Here is an 18,427-nt window from a genome sequence, read left to right as displayed (position 1 = left end):
TAATTACACTGTTTAAACAGATGATATTTATATATTATATATATTTGATGTCATGCATATAGCAGATTACATCTCTCTAGAGAGAGAGAGAGAGAGAGAGAGAGAGCTTCTCCGGGAGGGAGGGGGAGGGTGACGCTGTTGTTGAGGACGTTTGATTGACAGAAAACGCTGACCAATCAGAGCAGAGTGGGAGGAGACAGAGGCTACAGACACAGAAATCAGCACTTTTGGAAATGGGCTGAAACAGAGGTTATAGAGACATGCTGGAATGCATGATCTGATTGTTTTTTTGAAAAAAAAACTTCAGAGACATGGTTTGGAGGTGTCTGAGACCTATAATAACTAGTTTAAATGGAGTATAATATGTGACCTTTAAAGCCTGAAAACAGTACCAAGAGGAGGTGCAGAAGTCTAGTTTTCTCTCAGATCACTTGAATTATCCTGAAAGGTTATGATGGAATTTTTTGCCCAATGATGCCAAAAATATACTGCTATAACCACGATTCAAAGAGACATGTTTTAAATAATTGTGCATCAGTAAACCAGTGTGCACTTCCCCTTTAAATCTGTGCACCAGCTGGACTTCCTGCATCACAAGTCCCTCCCACCTCTCCTCCACATAACACCAGTGTGAGCTCTCTCTGCAGGTCTTGTGACTCTGCTGCTGCCGGCAACAACATGACCACTACTGCTGTGAAGTTCACACTACTACTGCTGCTGGCTCTGCTGGGCTTCTCTCAGGGCCACCAGAACAACAACTACATCATCGATGAAGGAGAAGTAGAGGAAGAAGTGGAGTCTGTTGTTCAGGCCTCTAAATTTGGATCTCTGTGGCCTCTGCCGCAGAAAGCTCAAATCTCTGATGTTGCATTCAAGATGACCAGCTTCAGCTTCAAGATAGTTGATGCCAAACAGTCAACAGCTGGGCAGAGCTGCAGCCTCCTGCAGGATGCATACAGGAGGTAAGAAACTACACTGTTGTGTTTAATGCACCGTGATGCATTCAGGGACAGCATGGTAAACATGGTTCTCCCTCAACAGGTATTATGAGTACATGTTTGGCAGCTCTAGGAGACAGGAGCTGATGAAGAGAAGCGGAGGAACAGGTCCAGTAGAGCTGACTGAGCTGCAGGTGTGGATCACATCAGCTGACTCTGAGTGTGACGGTTATCCTAGTGTGTCTTCTGACGAGTCATGTGAGTTTCTCTTCTCTTCCTCATTCATATCATAATTACATTTAATCATCAATCTGCTGCACTTATGCAAAGTGAGAACTAACTAGTGCACATTCACTTGAGTGGTTCCTTTGTGTGAAACTTTATGACTGTATGTTCTGCTACATGTCAGAGGGAAATACATATACTTAACATTTAGCTGATAATACTTTTACTAAAGTGACACATTTTCAAAGCAGGACTTTTACTTATAAAGGAGTATTTTTTGCTACTTTTACTTGAGTAAATGATCTCAATACTTTCTCCAACACTGACATGTCAGAGGGAAATATTGTACTTTCTACTCATTTAATCATGACTCATTCTGATGCACTTCTGCAAAGTGCTAACTAAGTACATTTTAAGTACACATTTACTTGAGTAATTCCTTTGTATGAAACTTTAAACCTATGTTCCACTACATTTATTTAACAGCTTTAGTTACAGATTAATATTTTATAGACAAAAATATGATGCACTGTTAAAGATTAAACTGCCTAACAGTACCCACTTGCATTACAAGTACTTTCACTTTTGATACTTTACATTTAACTAGTAAATAATACTTACATACATTTACTTCAAAAGTGACACATTTTCAAAGCAGGACTTTTACTTGTTATGGAGTATTTTATACTACAGGTTAAGATTTTATAGACAAAAATATGATGCACTGTTGAAGATTAAACTGCCCAACAGTATTTGAAGTAGTTAAAATTAGCTCCATTAGGACCATTTTTCTGCATTACAAGTACTTTCACTTTTGATTATTTTACATTTAGCTGAAAATACTTGCATACTTTTACTTAAGGGACATTTTCAAAGCAGGACTTTTACTTATAAAGGAGTATTTTAATATTGCAGTATTGATACTTTTACTTGAGTAAATGATCTTAATACTTTCTCCACCACTGCCTCTGCGGAAATGATATTTGCATACTGTTATCTGCAGGCTTCTGCTGACTAATTATAATATTTATCTGTTGCTTTTTACGGTATTATCCTCCCCCATAAAAGCATTCTACTTTATAATATGCAGTGGTGGTGGAACTATTTATTTGCTCAAGAACTGTAAGATTTTGAGGTCCTACTTTATATATCTACTACATGTCAGAGAGTAATATTGCACTTTTTATTCCACAACTTTTATTTGACAGCTATAATGATTATTTATCAAATCAAGATTTGACATTACAAAAACATAAGTTTATAATACAACACATTTCAGATGTGTGATTGTTTGCAGTTTCACCAAAGAGGTAAAATAATCTCACAAAACCCAGCAAAGATTACAGAAAAGTCTTCCAAACGAATACTTTTACCTTTGATACTTAAAGTACATTTTACTGCAATACTAATACTTTTACTTAAGCATTTGAATGCATGGCTTTAAGTTGTAACAGAGTATTTTTACATTGTTGTTTTGGTACTTTACATTACTTTACCTTACATTTTACAACATATAGGGCATATATACCCATGACTTGCCAGTGGAATTCGAGATTACCTGGACAGTAGATACTCTGGATTAACACTGTCAAATGTTTAAAGCCCACCTGAGTGTTTAAGACCCCGACTTTAGCACCATAATAACCACCTGACTACGCACATGCAACTGTTTGTGTCCACAGATGAGCTGTCCGTGGATCAGCCGTACGCTATCCTGAAAGCACCGAAGGTCTGGGGAGCCCTGCACGGTAGGATCTTATTATTAAGTTATTTCCTGTATCAATTAATCAGTAGATCACAATTCCTCAGAGCCCGAGATGATGTCTTTGAAATGCTTGTTTTATTGGTCCAGTGGCCCAGAAAACAGAGATATTGAATTTACAAACAATGATATACGATATATATGATTACATAAAGCTTTCATAAGGACAGTGCAATATGTTTAGACAGTGCAATATGTTAAATAGGGACAGTGCAATATGTTGCATCTGTGTAATATTGGACTATTGTCTGTGCAATATGGGCAAGACGGTAGACTGTGCAGTGCATTACCTGGCTACGCCATAGTCCGTCATCAGAGCTGCGTACATAGCAAAGGTCTGTTATAAAGAAATAACGGACCGTAGAACGCCGTGATTGACCAATCTGAATCGAGTCTTCAACAAAGCCGTGTAATAAATATCGTTATCGAGATATGACATGACCTAGATCGTGATAGAAGATGTATTTGTATGTGTAATAAGTGCAATCAAAAGCTGTTTGATAAAGTGCTGGTGTGGCGTTACACTTTGTGACAGTTTGCGTCACTCCCTGCCACAGAAAATGACAGTTGTTACTGTGGAACTTTGCTCATATGTGTTTCATCACATGACAGTAACTTAACTTTATGGTGTCATAAAATCTTCCAGGAACTTGACATGATAACGTACCGTGTGTTTATTTATTTGGCATCGTTTTTAGGTCTGGAAACTTTCAGCCAGTTGGTGTATGAAGATGAATATGGAGCTGTAAGTGAAGGACAATGTATACATTTTTGTATTCATAATGAGGATCAATGGTCAACTGCATTTGAAACAGGTTTTAACTCTGATTTTCACTTTATTTCTTTTCAGAAAACCATCAATTCAACAACAGTCAATGACTTCCCCAGATTTGCACATCGAGGCATCTTACTGGACAGCTCGCGCCATTTCCTGCCCATTAAAGTCATTTTGGCTAATCTGGTACGTACATTTTTCTTTTGTTTTCTCATTTTTAAGTTTATTCACTTCATTAAATCCATTTTTTCTTTTTGTTCCTTCATACAGGAAACAATGGCGATGAACAAATTCAACGTTTTCCACTGGCACATCGTGGACGATCCGTCCTTCCCGTACCTGAGCCGAACGTTCCCACAGCTGAGCCAGCAGGTCAGTAATTATTCAGGTTATTGCTGTTAAATCTCAGCAAAGACAAGTAGCGTTTTTTAATATGAAGAGATTGTATTTCTCACAACTCATTAAACTGTTGGCAGGGAGCGTACCACCCGTACACACATGTGTATACACCCGCTGACGTGAAGATGGTGATCGAGTTTGGCCGTCTGCGAGGCATTCGCGTCATCCCGGAGTTTGACACTCCAGGTCACACACAGTCTTGGGGCAAAGGTGAGTTTTGAAAGTGTTGGTGGAGTCGCCACCATTTGTGAATGAAATGCAAAAAATAAATATGAATGAATTGTTATTTATATCGCCCAACCCTACCTGGAAGCATTCAGCAAGGATATACCAGGAAAAACGATAAAGCATGAAAAATCTCCTCCATGTTGTTTTCCTCTTAGGCCAGAAAGATCTGCTCACACCGTGTTACTCCGGCTCCAAACCCTCCGGCACCTTCGGACCGGTGAACCCCATCCTGAACACCACCTATGACTTCATGAGCCAGTTCTTCAAGGAGATCAGCACCGTGTTCCCTGATGCCTACATTCACCTGGGAGGAGATGAGGTGGACTTCACCTGCTGGTGAGACTATAAACACAATGTCAAATAAACTTCTCCTCAGCATCAAAGATTAGACGGCAGCAAAGAGTGTAGAAGCAAAGAGATGAAACTTTGGTGCATAGCTGCTAGATGGCACTGCGGTAGCGCTGCCACTGAAAACGCCAGTGAGTCTGGCGTAAGCGTAGCTCTGCTGCTGGGTGCTGATGTTTCAATGGAACGACCAATTGGCTTTCACGTCTACTTCTACTTTCTCTGACAGCAGTTAATATTTGGCTGCTGTTTTCTTTTTTTGCCCTGCAGGAAGTCCAACCCGGACATCCAGAAGTTCATGGAGCAGCAAGGCTTCGGACAAGACTACAGCAAACTGGAATCGTTCTATATCCAAAAGTGTGTTTCTTATTTTATATTTAAGTGTTTTGCTTGTGCAACAGTAAACTGGTTATCAGAGAAACGTCACATTCATTATTCCTTATTCAAAAAAGAAAGATTTACTTTGTTTCTGTTTTGACCTGATAGACTCTTGGATATCGTCAGCGCCACCAAGAAGGGCTACATGATCTGGCAGGAGGTGTTTGACAACGGTGTGAAGGTAACTAAAGAGTTGTTTCCATGTTGGGGATAATAATGTCGCACTTTTATATAGTAACTATTATAGAGATGCACCGATCGATCGGCCGCTGACCGGAGTCGGACGATTTTCAGCTTGATTGACCCGATCAGTCTCCGATATAGACGATTTATGCCAGTCAAATTAACATGCAAGCGCCGAACGATAGTTCACGTCCCGCGCACAGACCGTAACCGCCAACTTGGTGACTTTCTCTCTAGATTTAGCAACTTTATTTCTTAAAAGCGACTAGCGACAACTTTAATGATTTATTCAGCCTTCTTAGGCTGTGCAATCAGTATCGTAGTTTTGTATGAATAAATACATAGTTTAGGATGGATAATAAATAGGCTAGTTGACTCTCTATAATAGGCCTACATACACACTATCAAATAATATTTTCTGTATGAACATACAGTTGAAAGAAAGTTACACAAATGCTGTGAATTATAGTTCTTAGAAAAAAAGAAAATCGTCCAAAGTCGGCAGGTCAGACTTTTAAAAAATCAGAAAATTGCAATCGGTGCATCTCTACTAACTAACACCAAAATGTCAGTTTGATTGATAAATACTTATCACCATTTATAATTTGTGTTTTTGTTTTTCATTCTGTGTTATTAAAGGAATAGTTTGACATTTTGGGAAATTTGCTTCTTATGTTAGCTTCATATTTAGCACACAGACATGAGAGTGGTTTTAATCTAATCATCGAACTCTCAGCTAGAAAGAGAATAAATGCATTTCCCAAAAAATGTCAACCTATTCCTTTAACCAAACCCAACAACTCCTGTAGTATGTAACCTAAATCCAGTAGCTTGGTCTGTAACTATTCCAGTTAAAGCCAGACACAGTAGTGGGTGTGTGGATCGGCGGCGGCTCTAATGAGGAGATGGGCAAAGTCACGGCAGCGGGTTACACCACCATCCTCTCCGCCCCATGGTACCTAGATTACATTAGCTACGCACAGGACTGGAGGAATTACTACAAGGTTGAGCCGCTCAACTTCAACGGTCAGTTTTCATATAAATGACAATTTGATGTCTAATTAATTTAATTTGATGGAGGATTAATTAAGGCAAAAAAAGAATTATGGATTTTGTTCAACAGGCTTACGCTTAAAAACTGCACAGTTGTGACGAGGAGAGTCAGAGACAGACCTGAGGTGAAGATGGGGCCGTGTGGTTGGTGGTTTCACATGTCGTGTCTTTCACGGGTTGATGTAGAAACTAAATACTCAAATCAAATAGGAAGCACATAATGAGTGAACAATGTGGCATGGCAAGAAGGTACACACTTTCTGTGGTGTTCTGGGTTCAAATCATGGGCGCCGGAAGTACTTTATAGCCCTGTCCCACTTTCTTTTTAAGGTCGTGAGTCATTGTACCCCCCGCAAATGCTCCTATAATGCAACAAAGACTTTTTGACCATTCCCGTCCAGACTGTGGAGTAAAACTCTCATTTTAATGTCTTTTTTTCGACAATACGTGTGTAAACGTGACGTTGATGCCCAATAAAAAGCACTGAATAATATATTTATCCACATTTTGCAACCGGCGGAGCAGTGTGGATCTTTATCCAATCATAATCAACCATCGTGTAGCCTAATTCAAATGAAATCAAAGTGATCTGACATCCAGCCCGTACAGTTTCATAATAAACCGAAAATATTTTTTCACTTCTCAACTGATGGGCTGGTCCTCGCCGGGCGCATCGTCCGGTGTGTCCGCGACCGAGGTCTGCTTGGAGACGGGATTCCTGGCGCGACGGTCAACCGTGGCTGACTGTCCTCAGTGTGAAGGGTCTGCGGCGATGTCTCGTTTACCATGCTTATGCTGTGTGACTTTTTGCCATCAGCATTCATAACCATACAACGTTTATGATTTAGAATGACACCACAGTCTCTCAAAATCCTGTGGGAAACACTGTATTACATCACCCATAGCTGCCCCACTGACCCACTTCAAAACTCATTCCGACGCCGCCGGTTCAAATCCACCAGCAAGGGGATATTAAGTCAAGTTCGGTCCTCCATAAACCCGGACCAAGACGAGAGTGGACTGAACCTTTTTTGATTTCCAGACACTCAAAATGTTACCATGCAGATTATGTGACGCGTGTTCTGCAAATAGTTAAAAATGAAACAGTTTAAAACACAAGGCACAAATGTCTTAAACGGGCTTGAAGTAATAGAAGGCTCTGACATTTTCGTCTTTGTCTCTCCCCTCCCTCCATCTTTCGTCTTTATCTTGCTGATATTTGTATGTATGTGTGCTCTGTAGCTGAAACCAGACACACTTATCCACGTTTGGAAAGGAAACCAGGAGCAATACCAGAGTGAGATGGCTAAAGTTACATCATCAGGGTACCAGACCCTTCTGTCCACTCCCTGGTACCTGAACCGTATCTCCTACGGCCAGGACTGGCACGGCCATTACAAGGCCGACCCACAGGATTTCAAGGGTTTGTGTCTGCATGATTGATTTTAATTAGCAAGGCTTTATTCCCCCTAACCTGTTATGACTGCTGATTTGCTGTTTATGCAACATTGCTTTTTTGTCAGTATTCACATACGAGGTGTTAGGACTTTGCCTCACTCATACGATTCAGTTTTATTGTTCTGTTGTTGGTCTGACTCAGATTTTATTGGCTGTTTTGTTTGACTCGTGTCAAAGTTGTTTGTCGCTCCTGTGTAGATACGTGTAAGCCTGTTGAATGAACAGAGGGGAAAATATCTTCACAAGATCACAGTATAATTGTAATTAAATTAAGGATTTATTTAATTTAACACTCACTAAGTGGTAGATTACCTGTATGTTGCTTGGGCTACCTGTTCTCATCAAATATTACATTTTAAAACAGGAACTGAAGCACAAAAGAAGCTTGTGATTGGTGGAGAAGCCTGTTTGTGGGGCGAGTATGTGGACGCCACCAACCTGACACCCAGACTCTGGTATGTTATTATACAACAAGCTCTTATCAGAAAATGTATTTTGAACCATGGCACATCATATGACTGTAGACTGATTTTATTTTTTTTTATTTTGTCTTCCGTCCCTCCCCAGGCCTCGTGCCAGTGCTGTGGCAGAGCGGCTGTGGAGTGCCAAGGATGTGACGGACATCAACGATGCCTTCAACAGACTGTCTCTGCACCGCTGTCGCATGGTGGAGTAAGTACCTGAAGTCTGTTTATACTATTCACATCTACATCAGTACCTATGGAATCTATATACTATGACTTTTTTTTTACTATTTTCAACATACTATACTATGACTTTTTTTTTTTAACTTTTCTTGATATGCTACACTATGACTTTTTTCCACATACTGTACTGACTTTTTTTCGACATGCTATACTATGACTTTTTTTTTTTACTTTTTTCGACATGCTATACCATGAGTTTTTTTCGACATACTACACTGACTTTTTTACTCTTTTTCGACATATAATACTATGATTACTTTTTTGTCATGAAAAGCTGCGACAAAGAAGGGAGACCAGACGAGTTTCAGAGTACTAAATAGTAAAATTTATTCACAACATAATAAATTAGGAAACAAACATGAAAGTCAGTAAACAACAAAAACAACAAGCAGTCGCGTCTGCGATGGAATCAAGCGAGCCGTCCAGTGTGAAGGTGGTGAGGTTTTATCAAGAAACAGAACCGGCCCTTGTTTGGCAGATCAAGCTAACGACCAGATCCTTCAGCACAGGGAGGAGCTAGCAAAGGAAGGACACAGGAACACCTATTGGAGGGGAGGGGAGAAAAAATTAGAAAATAAGAAAGAAGTCATCGTGTAGCGTCTCGAAAAAAAAGTCATAGTATAGCATGTCGAAAAAAAACACATAGTACAGAATGTCGTAAAAAAATCATAGTAAAGTATGTCAAAAGACATAAAAAAAAAAAAAAAGTCATAGTATTGTGTCGAAAAAAGTCATAGTGTAGTATGTAAAAAAGTCTTAGTATGTCGAAAAAAAGTTTTAAAAAAGTCATAGTATAGTGTCGAAAAAGTAAAAAAAAAATCATAGTATGTCGTCAAAAAAAAAAGTCTTGGTATGTTGAAAAAGTTAAAAAAACAAAAAAGTCATAGTATGTCGAGAAAAAAAAAGTCAGTATTGTATGCTGAAAAAGTCAGTCTAGTATGTAAAAAAAAAAAGTCTTGGTATGTCGAAAAAAGTAAAAAAAAAAAAAAAGTCGTATGTCGAAAAAGTCAGTATGTCGAAAAAAGTTAAAACAAAAAAAGTCATAGTATGTCGAAAAAAAAAAAGTCTATTGTATGCTGAAAAAAAGTCAGTGTAGTATGTAAAAAAAAAAAAAGTCTTGGTATGTCGAAAAAGTCAGTATGTTGCAAAAAGAGTAAAAAAATAGTCCTAGCATAGTTTGTTGGAAAATTACAGTATGCTGAAAAGATTTCAAAGTATACTATGTCTTAAAGTCATGAAAAAAGTCAGTGTATTATGTCAAAAGTTTTTCTTTTTTTTTTAAAAAGCCATAGTAAGGCAGGTCGAAAAAAAGTCATGTAAAGTATTCTGAATAAAGTCATAGTCTTGTATGTCGAAAAAAAAAAAGCCATAGTATGACAAAGAAAGTCTTGGACTTTTTAATGATGTTTCTCGACATACTATAGTCTAAGTACAGTATGTCGAAAAATGTCATAGTAAAAATTGCAAATACTTGTACATTTCTATTTATTCATTTATATCAAGAAATATCTGCGTGCAACAGAAATACATTTGTGAATCCTTCTATGCGCAGCCATTAATATTGATACCCATCTGATTGCATAAGTATCTGTCTCCAAATGCTTTATCATCCACCGGAAACACGCGTGTTGAGGGCTATTAATTAAATATAAAACATTAATCATCTAATCTTTTCCTATCTTAAGGCGTGGGATCCCGGCTGAGCCGCTGTTTTCCAGCTACTGTCCCCGTGAGTACAGAGGTATCTGAAAACAACGGAGAGGCTGGCCGTGGGAACAAGAAAGGGAAGCAAATCCATTTACAATCAACTCCGTGCTTGTATTTCAAACCAAGAAATCAACTGCTTGACTGCTTATGTGGAAATGTCACATTTTTTAAATCTGCTCTACAGAACTCCTCTTGATCAAATCTAATGTCATAAACATCTGGAATTTATGCACTCTATTTTTATGAATGTTCGTATGATTGATTGTGAATAAAATGTTGACAGTTTTGGCGCGTGTTTCATATTAAAAGAAATATTTTTCTGCAAATGTATTTTGCATCCAGCTAAGAACATGGCATACAATTTGTAATGTCTTTGCCTCTTTCCTGCAATGCGTATAAATAGCATTTTACTTACTGATATTTACTGTAAGTCCTGGTTTGGGTGCTAGCCATGCCTTGGTCTCAGAAGGCCACTGGTCCCATTGCTGATCAGGGGATCACAGCAGACCAGCCACTCTTTTAAGGAGGGTGTTCTGGTCCTGGGGGTTCATGGCATCATAGGTGTCCAGCTCCAGGGAGAAGGTGGCATTGCCGGACGTTATTGTTCGCAGGATGGTGGAATAGCCCTTTAAAAGAAACAGGTATGAATAGTTAACAACTAGGAATGCTAATTTTAATTAGACCCTCGTTAACTGATTATTAACTGTTAACCGACAACATTAGTGCGAGTGTGGGGTTGCCGGTGGCGTTATAGCTGTGAACGTAGCTGTAGCAGTGTGTACAGTTTATTTGTCGGTGAATAATAATAAATTCAACTTATATAGCGCTTTTAATAAATGCTACAACTCCTCAAGACCCGAGCCAACTTCCTGTATCCTGCAACTCCGGCTCAGACTCACTTAAGGTGGGCTGTTAAGGTGGACCAGCTATGCTCCTTTAAGTGACGAGCCACTCTGAGTTTTGCTCAACGTTTTAGCTATTTTTTAACATTTCTTTTAACTGTTAAATCGGTTAAAATTCTTAATGTCAGTTAATTATTAACATCCCTATTAACAACCCTCAGGGTTACCCATTAATCCAAAAACTACAGACAAAATTGCATCTCACCATCATCTCAGCCAGGGGCACAGTTGCTAGCAGCACCTTGTCGTCGTGACGACTCTGGATGTCTCGGACGGTTCCTCGTCTTTGGGCCAAGTCCCCCAGCACAGAGCCGAGGCGTTCCTCCCCAACAGTCACCTCCAGAGACATCACCGGCTCCAGGACCTGACCTCCTGCTAGCCTCACGGCCTGCAGGAACACAGAAACAGAACTGTGGATTATCTGTTGATCATCCTGTAGTTTACAGTTATGAGGCGGGAACTCATAATGGTTTACCTTCAGCATGCAGCGGGACACACAGGCAGACACCATGGCAGGAGACGTTCCTGGTTCCATATTGACACTTTGGATCAGTGTAGATACACCCTGTAAAGGATAACCAAGCAATGGACCTGAAGGTGGAAGCGGGCATTGATAATAAATTTAGTTCTTTCTTAAATAATACAATCTTCAATACAAACAGGTCAGGACAGGTTTGCATGAGTTGCGTTGAATGATACCTTGAAGATATGAGCTGTGTACTCCATTCTCCACAGCGTCTTTCATTTCTGGTGATAGCTGTCCTCCCAGTTCCTCTGTGAAAGTGAATTCACATGAACCACCCGTAGCGGAGATGTCCAGCGGTGTGACGGTCAGCTCCACGGTTACGACATGTCGTCTCTCCCCAACAGTACGGTCCAGCGTATCTACGGTATAATTTAAGAAAGAAAATTCATACCGGAACAAAAATTCTGGCAAGTACAGTATTTAGTTGACAAGAGTCAGCGCCGCCGCTAGGTGCATAGCGTACTAAGTGCCGGAGAGTGGCCATAACACTGCCTATTGCCACTGAGGTGTCGTGAACCTCGCGGTAAAAATGGCTCAAATTTGGAGCAAAATTTTGCCCCTTTTCCAGTAAGCTTGCATGACATGTTTGGTTTCAACGGATTCATCACAAACAAGATTAATATGACACCACTGTGTGTCCACTGTCTTAAAAACTGAAACCTGCAACGGCCTTCAAATGACAGTAATGTGAATGCCAGTCAGATGATCCACCATCATTTTCAGAGGGTTAAAAGTAAACCAAGAACTGAGGAGGAGAATAATTCCAATTTTAAGATCATAGTGATCAATGAGACAGACCGAGTCTAATTAAAATATAACCGATGGTTCTATTTTTCACTTTTAGGTAGTTGAATTATGTTAGAAATAGGCTAGGTAGGCTGCAGTTTAATTTTTGGCCTATTAAAACAAGACAATTTAATTTAAAAGATATACTGTATATCAGCTTACCTTGTTTTTTAATGTGTTACTGTTACTGGTGCATTCTGGTCACATTTAATTCTTTTGTTTTTATAAAAACAAGATTTCATCTTCAAAACATATTTTCCAAAAAAGGAATCTCAATCAAGGTCAATATGGTAGCTATATTATAAGAAAATTAAAAGCATGTCAATCCTGTATGCACAAAAATAACACTGTTTAAGATCCTGGCAAGGTGTGCATTGCAACACACAAAAGGTAGGGCGCACCAGCTAGAATCCTAGCCTAGGGCACCAAATTGCTCAGGGCCAGCTCTGACAAGAGTTATTTCTCCCCCTCCCATGATGCAACGATTAAGAAATGATTGTTGTACCTGTAGTAGAGACCTCGTGGAGAATCGACTCCCTGTAAGCCACCTGTAGCGGCCCGAGGTGAGTCTCAATGCCATACTCTCTCCTGATCCGATCGTGGATGATCTCGATGTGCAGCTCTCCCATCCCACACAGAATGGTCTGAGGAAAGAGACAGTTAGTTGAGTCACTGTAGCAGATGCTCCAACTAAACAAACTCCTGGCTTATCCCATGATGGTATTACGTACCTGGCCAGAGTCAGGGTCAATCCTGACTTTAAGACTGGGGTCTTCTCTCTGGAGGCAATTCAGTGCATTCTCAAGATCTTTCAGGGGAAAAATACAATGTGTGAGAGACTTTAAGGTTGCTGGAGCATGTGTACAGTAGCATAACTGTAATCACTGTTACTGACCAGCCTGTTTGGCCATGGTGGGCGGTTCTATGGTGCAGAAGAAGACGGGATCAGGGACCTCCACCCCTGAAAGAACCACGCTGGCATGTTCCCCACCCTTCTTCCCAGCCTCGCCGTCACTTTGGGCTCGGCGGGCTGCAGCCGCTGCTGAAGCCTTCGATGAAACGATGGTGTCCCCTGTGACGGTCTAATATGGAAAACATATTTGAGGGGAAAATCTTCAAAAGAGCAACTAGAGAATATAATGCATGTATGATGCTCTACCTGCTTCAGTCCGACAGTCAGAGCGATGTTTCCCGCCGTCATCGAGGGGATTTCTACATGCTGATCAGCAAACGGCACCAGCAGCCTGCTCATCCTCTCACTGCACACATGATACCAAAAATAAAAGCTTTGACATATCATGATAATGATTTCAGTCAAAATTGCACTGTATTGTAATAGAAGCTACATACATGCTGTTCCTGTTGATGTTGTGGACGGCAGTCTGTGGTTTCAGAGTACCAGAGTAAATCCTGAGAAACACCAGAGGACCGCGCTGCTTGTCATGGAGAACCTTGAAGGCCAGAGCACATAAGTCGTCCTTGTACCACCGCCTGTAGGATGATGAGCAGAGCATCAACATAGAAACATATTCATAAAAGCACGGCATATTCATTAAAGGACGATTCCAGCATGATTTGAATCTTCCATCCATCTAATATTAACGGTTTTAATCTACTTGTGTGAATCAAAATAGAAGATATTTGTTAAATCGGTTTTGCACAACTTCTCAGACTCATTAAATTTCATGTGACAATGAAAACAGACCTCAAATTGAGTTAGTATGGCTCAGAATCACATTTAACAAAACTGAAAATGCATAAAGGTAAAGAATAATATGATAAAAGCATTGAAAAACAGTATTGGAGTACAGAACCTGGACACCAATCATGCTGGAATCATCCTTTAACTAAGTGTCACAACAGCTCAGGTGTGATTTAGTAAAATAGGTTAAAGAATGTACTCACACCAGGTCGTGGTGGCGTTCGTTGGGGGCAGGCAGGTAGGCGATGATGGCATCTAAAAGAGGCTGAACACCTTTGTTTCTCAAAGAGCTCCCGCAGAGTACTGGGACGCCTTTACGGGCCAGAGTGACCCGCCGCACAGCCTCCTGCAGCTGAGGACACATTACTTTACTACACAGTACTTTGAGTTACTTTATAGGATTATCTTGTGGTGCAATACAACACTTACTTTGATTGAGGGAACAGCATCAAAATTGTCACTAAAATCAGTCAGCAGCAGTTCAGCAAACTCATCATCCAGATCAGCAACCTGTGATGGAGAACAGAAATATTAACTGGAGAATACTTTAACATTTAAATATTAAACATTGCTGTAAATGTTATGACATGTAACGTTACCTGCTCTATTAAAGCCGTCCTGGCCTCGTTGACTTCCTGCAGGAGTTCCGGCTCGTCCGACTGGTCGAGAGGTTTGCTTTCAAACACTCGTCCATCATCATCTCTCGTAGATCGTAGCCTCCATATCATCTTCTGGTTGGTTAACAGGTCAACCACACCGGAGAAGTTTTTGCCACTCCCGACAGGAATCTATGAAACAGGACGGCTCTGCATGAGACAGCTACAGTACACGGTGACACACTCCCATTAGGTTTGCAGGTATACCTTCTTTGTATAGCTTGTTTTTCGATTTAGTCATTACAAATTATAGAGTAATAAAGATACATTTGGACTTTTTTGGCTTATTGTATAAAACCTGCTGGTGGTAAACCACTTATCACTGAACTAATAATGAGAAAAAGTACAATGAACCGCCACTAGAAGACGTTCCTTCTCGTAAACTTGGGGTTAATCCATCAATCCCAAATTGGCAAATTCTTGTGTTACAGCAGCAGGTTATCCAGACAATGCACAGGAACAGTAAATATACATATCAACACTAGAGAATAGATACAGTACATTACCAAGTATGCAAGTTAGAATTTTTGTTTTAAAATAAAAATTTAAAAAATGAAATGAGGTAGTAAACTACCCCGACTTCACGAAGAAGAAGTTGTCTGACGTCACACAACAATGGGAGCGCGGTTGATAAACCATCATCTAAAAGTCAACATAAAGTATTCGCCTGTATTTAATTAAAATAATATATACTATTTTATATTAAAAACTGTTCTGCATGTAAATTGATGTCAAAATATGTCGCCATGTTATTAGGCAGCTAGTTGGTAAACAGTCTCTGAAAGGTATCTTCTACTTCAATCATTACAAATTAATGTCTTTAAAGCTGCAGACATGCTGCTGACATCCCTGGGATGTCATGAGACATATCCCAGGGATATAGGGGTCAGGATATAGTGACAGAAACAATTCACTTTTTATCATATTTGCTCAAAGATACAGACTGCAGCTTTAATAGCATGTAATAGTTGCTGTGTTTTTCAACAGGCCTACCTGCAGGAGGACTGGATTGGCTTTCAACTTCTTTCTTATGCTCTCAATGGAAAAACTTAAACTGAGAGAAAAAAAATGAAAGACAGTTTCCAGTTAAATTTTGAAAAATGAGAAAGAAACTTGTTTATGGTGGAACTGTTTAGTCACTCACTTTGCTGCAGGCTTATCCATCTTATTCAGGAAACAAACACAGGGAACATGGTGCTTCTCGGCTTGTCTCCACACGGTCAGAGTCTGAGCCTGTTGGTGTTTACAAGGGAACAGAAGAGAATACGTTCAGGGTACGCCCAAATACATGACCCAAAACTGAAAAAAAAGAAGCAGTGGGCTCACCTCAACACCGGCAGAAGCATCAAACACAGCAACAGCCCCATCAAGAACACGAAGCGCCCGCTCTACCTCAAGAGTGAAGTCAACATGTCCTGGAAACACACACAGTCATATTTGAGTGGCTGCTCTGTCTCATTTCTAGACTGTTTTACTTTCAAAAGGATGTTATGTCTACCTGGGGTGTCTATAAGGTTTATTCTGTGAGTTTTCCAATCAAATGTGACAGCTGCTGACTGTATGGTGATGCCACGCTCCCTCTCTTGAGCCATAAAATCTGTGACTGTATCCCCATCGTCCACATCTGAAAGCAACAGAGTAGCAGAAATAAATTAAAGAGACAGAAACAAACAGGTAACAAAGAATTACCTATTGTTTTCACCATCCTACACACCTCCTAGTGCTCTCGTATAGCCAGAGTAATAAAGCATCCTTTCTGTGGTTGTCGTCTTTCCTGCGTCGATGTGGGCCATAATGCCGATGTTTCGGATCCTGCAGATACAGTTCATGAGTTAACACGGAGCCCAGAGCTGAATCTAAAGAGCTTTTCAAAGAACTGACTGCAGAATGATATCACTTACTTGGATATATCAGGGTTGACCACAGCCCGCAGTGATTTGACATCATCTATGACAACAAACATGAAGCACAATAATGATGATCTGACCGAACCACTGATGCTATGTATAAGTGTCAACAGGACTACCTCCACTGATGAAGATCATGTGACATTATCTGCTACTAAATGGACCATGCGGTGTTGAGTATTTTATTTTGTCAACAAAATATATGATTTATAATGATGTGAAAATGAGAAAATCCATTAAATATTAACTTAAATCAGCTAAAACTGGAATCTACTAGTTTTTTGTTGCTTGACGAATCAGCTAATTAAAGCATTGTGTCAGCATTGGTTAATCACAACTAATGGTGGAATGTAACTGTGTACATTTAGGTACTATACTTAACTACAAAAAAATGGTATTTGTACTTTACTTGAGTATTTCCATTTAATGCAACTTTATACTTCTAGTCCCCATATCCCTCCCACTACTATATTTGTCAGCTATAGATACTAGTTACTTTTCAATTTTTCATACCTTTCCTGTCCAGTGAAAACCATGCATCTCCAAATTTAGTGACTTTTATATCAGAATTTTTCCGATAAACTGAAGGATGAAGTGTTCCTTTATGTGTTGAGGAAAGCCTCCTACTTCTTAATCTAAATAAACTAATTAAAAGCCTCTTGGATCAGCTGGAAAATGCATCGTCACGAAGCTGAAAACAGGGCTGTTTTTTCTGACAACATGAAAAGTTGACTTGACAGCGACTCTACAAACATATGATGATCTGATAGAATGTGATGCATTGCTGTAGATTACACTATCCAACAGTATATAAAGGAGTTAAAAACATTTACAGCAGTAAAATGCAACATGCACAGAAATATTAATCCAGAAACATCATATATAATAGTAAAACACTGACTTTTAATACTTTAAGTACATTTTACTGACAATACTTACATAATTGAACTTAAGTAACATATTGAATGCACTCCTGTTACTTGTAGTGGAGTGTTTTTCTTCATAGTGTGGTATTGTATATGCCAATTTTTACAGCAGTCATACTGACATAATTAATGTAATCAATAACACCTGTGTTTACCTGCAATGACATGTTAAAATGCTGCTGTGGAAAGGGCATTTTGCTACTTAAATAAAGGATCTGAATACGTCTTCCAACGTACCTGGGAGAAAGCTGTAGTGTCTCTTTACAGGACAGCTCACTCTGCATCTGCAGCACTGCAGCCCAGCTGTTAATAGATACCTTCCCTGTGGAGGACAACAGCTCTGTTAGGAAGTCAACATCATATTAAGATAATTAAGCATTTAGTTTGGCAAAGTATATCTTACCCAAATCATCTTTCTTAATGTCCCACAGGCTCTAACATGCATCTTTAATGTCTACTTATCTTCCCAGCTGTTTCCTCAGTCAGTCTGAGCTTAAAACAAAACATTATGGAGCAACATCGCAGTCAAGCTTGTAATATTAACACTATAACAATACAAAATAGAGAGATTTACTATAACCAGCAGATAAACATTACATTTATCCAAAACAAAAGCTTTAAAACATCCAAAACATCCTACAAAACACAATCTCTGCTGCTAAATGTCATGCTTTCATACGGTGCGGCTCTAAAATACATCCCCTATACTTCCGGGAAACAAAATCGACTCCGGCAAAATAAAAAAAAATGTTGTTTTTTTTAATATACGTACATAAAGTTACAAATCAATTATTTAGTCAATTTCTATTTTTTTTAAATCATGTATTTTGTCTTTAACACGGTTCAGTGTCACTATAAGACTTT

General features: G+C 39.5%; 2 protein-coding genes across 3 annotated transcripts; one reads left to right on the top strand and one right to left on the bottom strand.

Moving 5' to 3' along the window:
* Positions 1–619: 619 nt before the first annotated feature.
* Positions 620–10,443, top strand: hexb (hexosaminidase B (beta polypeptide)). 2 transcript variants are annotated; one of them, XM_074617689.1, is made up of 14 exons: positions 620–962; positions 1,042–1,196; positions 2,846–2,911; positions 3,624–3,670; positions 3,776–3,886; positions 3,971–4,072; positions 4,177–4,309; positions 4,483–4,663; positions 4,943–5,029; positions 5,159–5,231; positions 7,529–7,709; positions 8,109–8,199; positions 8,312–8,416; positions 10,137–10,443. In XM_074617689.1, exons 1-14 carry the CDS (start codon positions 679–681, stop codon positions 10,198–10,200), a joined length of 1,680 nt encoding a protein of 559 aa, XP_074473790.1. In that variant the 5' UTR covers positions 620–678; the 3' UTR covers positions 10,201–10,443. The 2 variants fall into 2 exon arrangements, with proteins under 2 accessions (XP_074473790.1, XP_074473791.1); XM_074617690.1 differs by lacking the exon at positions 7,529–7,709 and adding an exon at positions 6,085–6,259 and having other exon boundaries at positions 621–962.
* gfm2 (GTP dependent ribosome recycling factor mitochondrial 2) lies at positions 8,754–18,253 on the bottom strand. Its single transcript, XM_074617688.1, has 21 exons — positions 17,967–18,253; positions 17,801–17,885; positions 16,632–16,677; positions 16,445–16,542; positions 16,229–16,354; positions 16,057–16,145; positions 15,875–15,963; positions 15,724–15,784; positions 14,674–14,862; positions 14,504–14,584; positions 14,278–14,426; positions 13,723–13,863; positions 13,532–13,631; positions 13,268–13,454; positions 13,104–13,180; positions 12,878–13,016; positions 11,760–11,945; positions 11,536–11,651; positions 11,266–11,448; positions 10,574–10,784; positions 8,754–8,993 (listed from the first exon to the last, which is right to left on the bottom strand). The coding sequence occupies exons 1-20, from the start codon at positions 18,006–18,008 to the stop codon at positions 10,656–10,658; spliced, it is 2,313 nt and encodes a 770-aa protein (XP_074473789.1). The 5' UTR covers positions 18,009–18,253; the 3' UTR covers positions 8,754–8,993; positions 10,574–10,655.
* Positions 18,254–18,427: the final 174 nt, after the last annotated feature.

Source organism: Sebastes fasciatus, chromosome 19 (assembly GCF_043250625.1).
Source record: "Sebastes fasciatus isolate fSebFas1 chromosome 19, fSebFas1.pri, whole genome shotgun sequence".
NCBI lineage: Eukaryota > Metazoa > Chordata > Actinopteri > Perciformes > Sebastidae > Sebastes > Sebastes fasciatus.
This window is presented reverse-complemented; position numbering and strand designations above follow the sequence as displayed.

Excerpts from the sequence above, each read along its gene's own strand:
- hexb (XM_074617689.1), top strand. The coding sequence starts at position 679 with ATGACCACTACTGCTGTGAAGTTCACACTACTACTGCTGCTGGCTCTG. Across the intron at positions 2,912-3,623 it reads GGTCTGGGGAGCCCTGCACG|GTCTGGAAACTTTCAGCCAG; the intron begins GTAGGATCTTAT and ends CATCGTTTTTAG. Across the intron at positions 4,310-4,482 it reads CACACAGTCTTGGGGCAAAG|GCCAGAAAGATCTGCTCACA; the intron begins GTGAGTTTTGAA and ends TTTTCCTCTTAG.
- gfm2 (XM_074617688.1), bottom strand. The coding sequence starts at position 18,008 with ATGCATGTTAGAGCCTGTGGGACATTAAGAAAGATGATTTGG. Across the intron at positions 14,427-14,503 it reads ATGCTGTTCCCTCAATCAAA|CTGCAGGAGGCTGTGCGGCG; the intron begins GTAAGTGTTGTA and ends ATGTGTCCTCAG. Across the intron at positions 11,449-11,535 it reads TGTCCCGCTGCATGCTGAAG|GCCGTGAGGCTAGCAGGAGG; the intron begins GTAAACCATTAT and ends GTGTTCCTGCAG.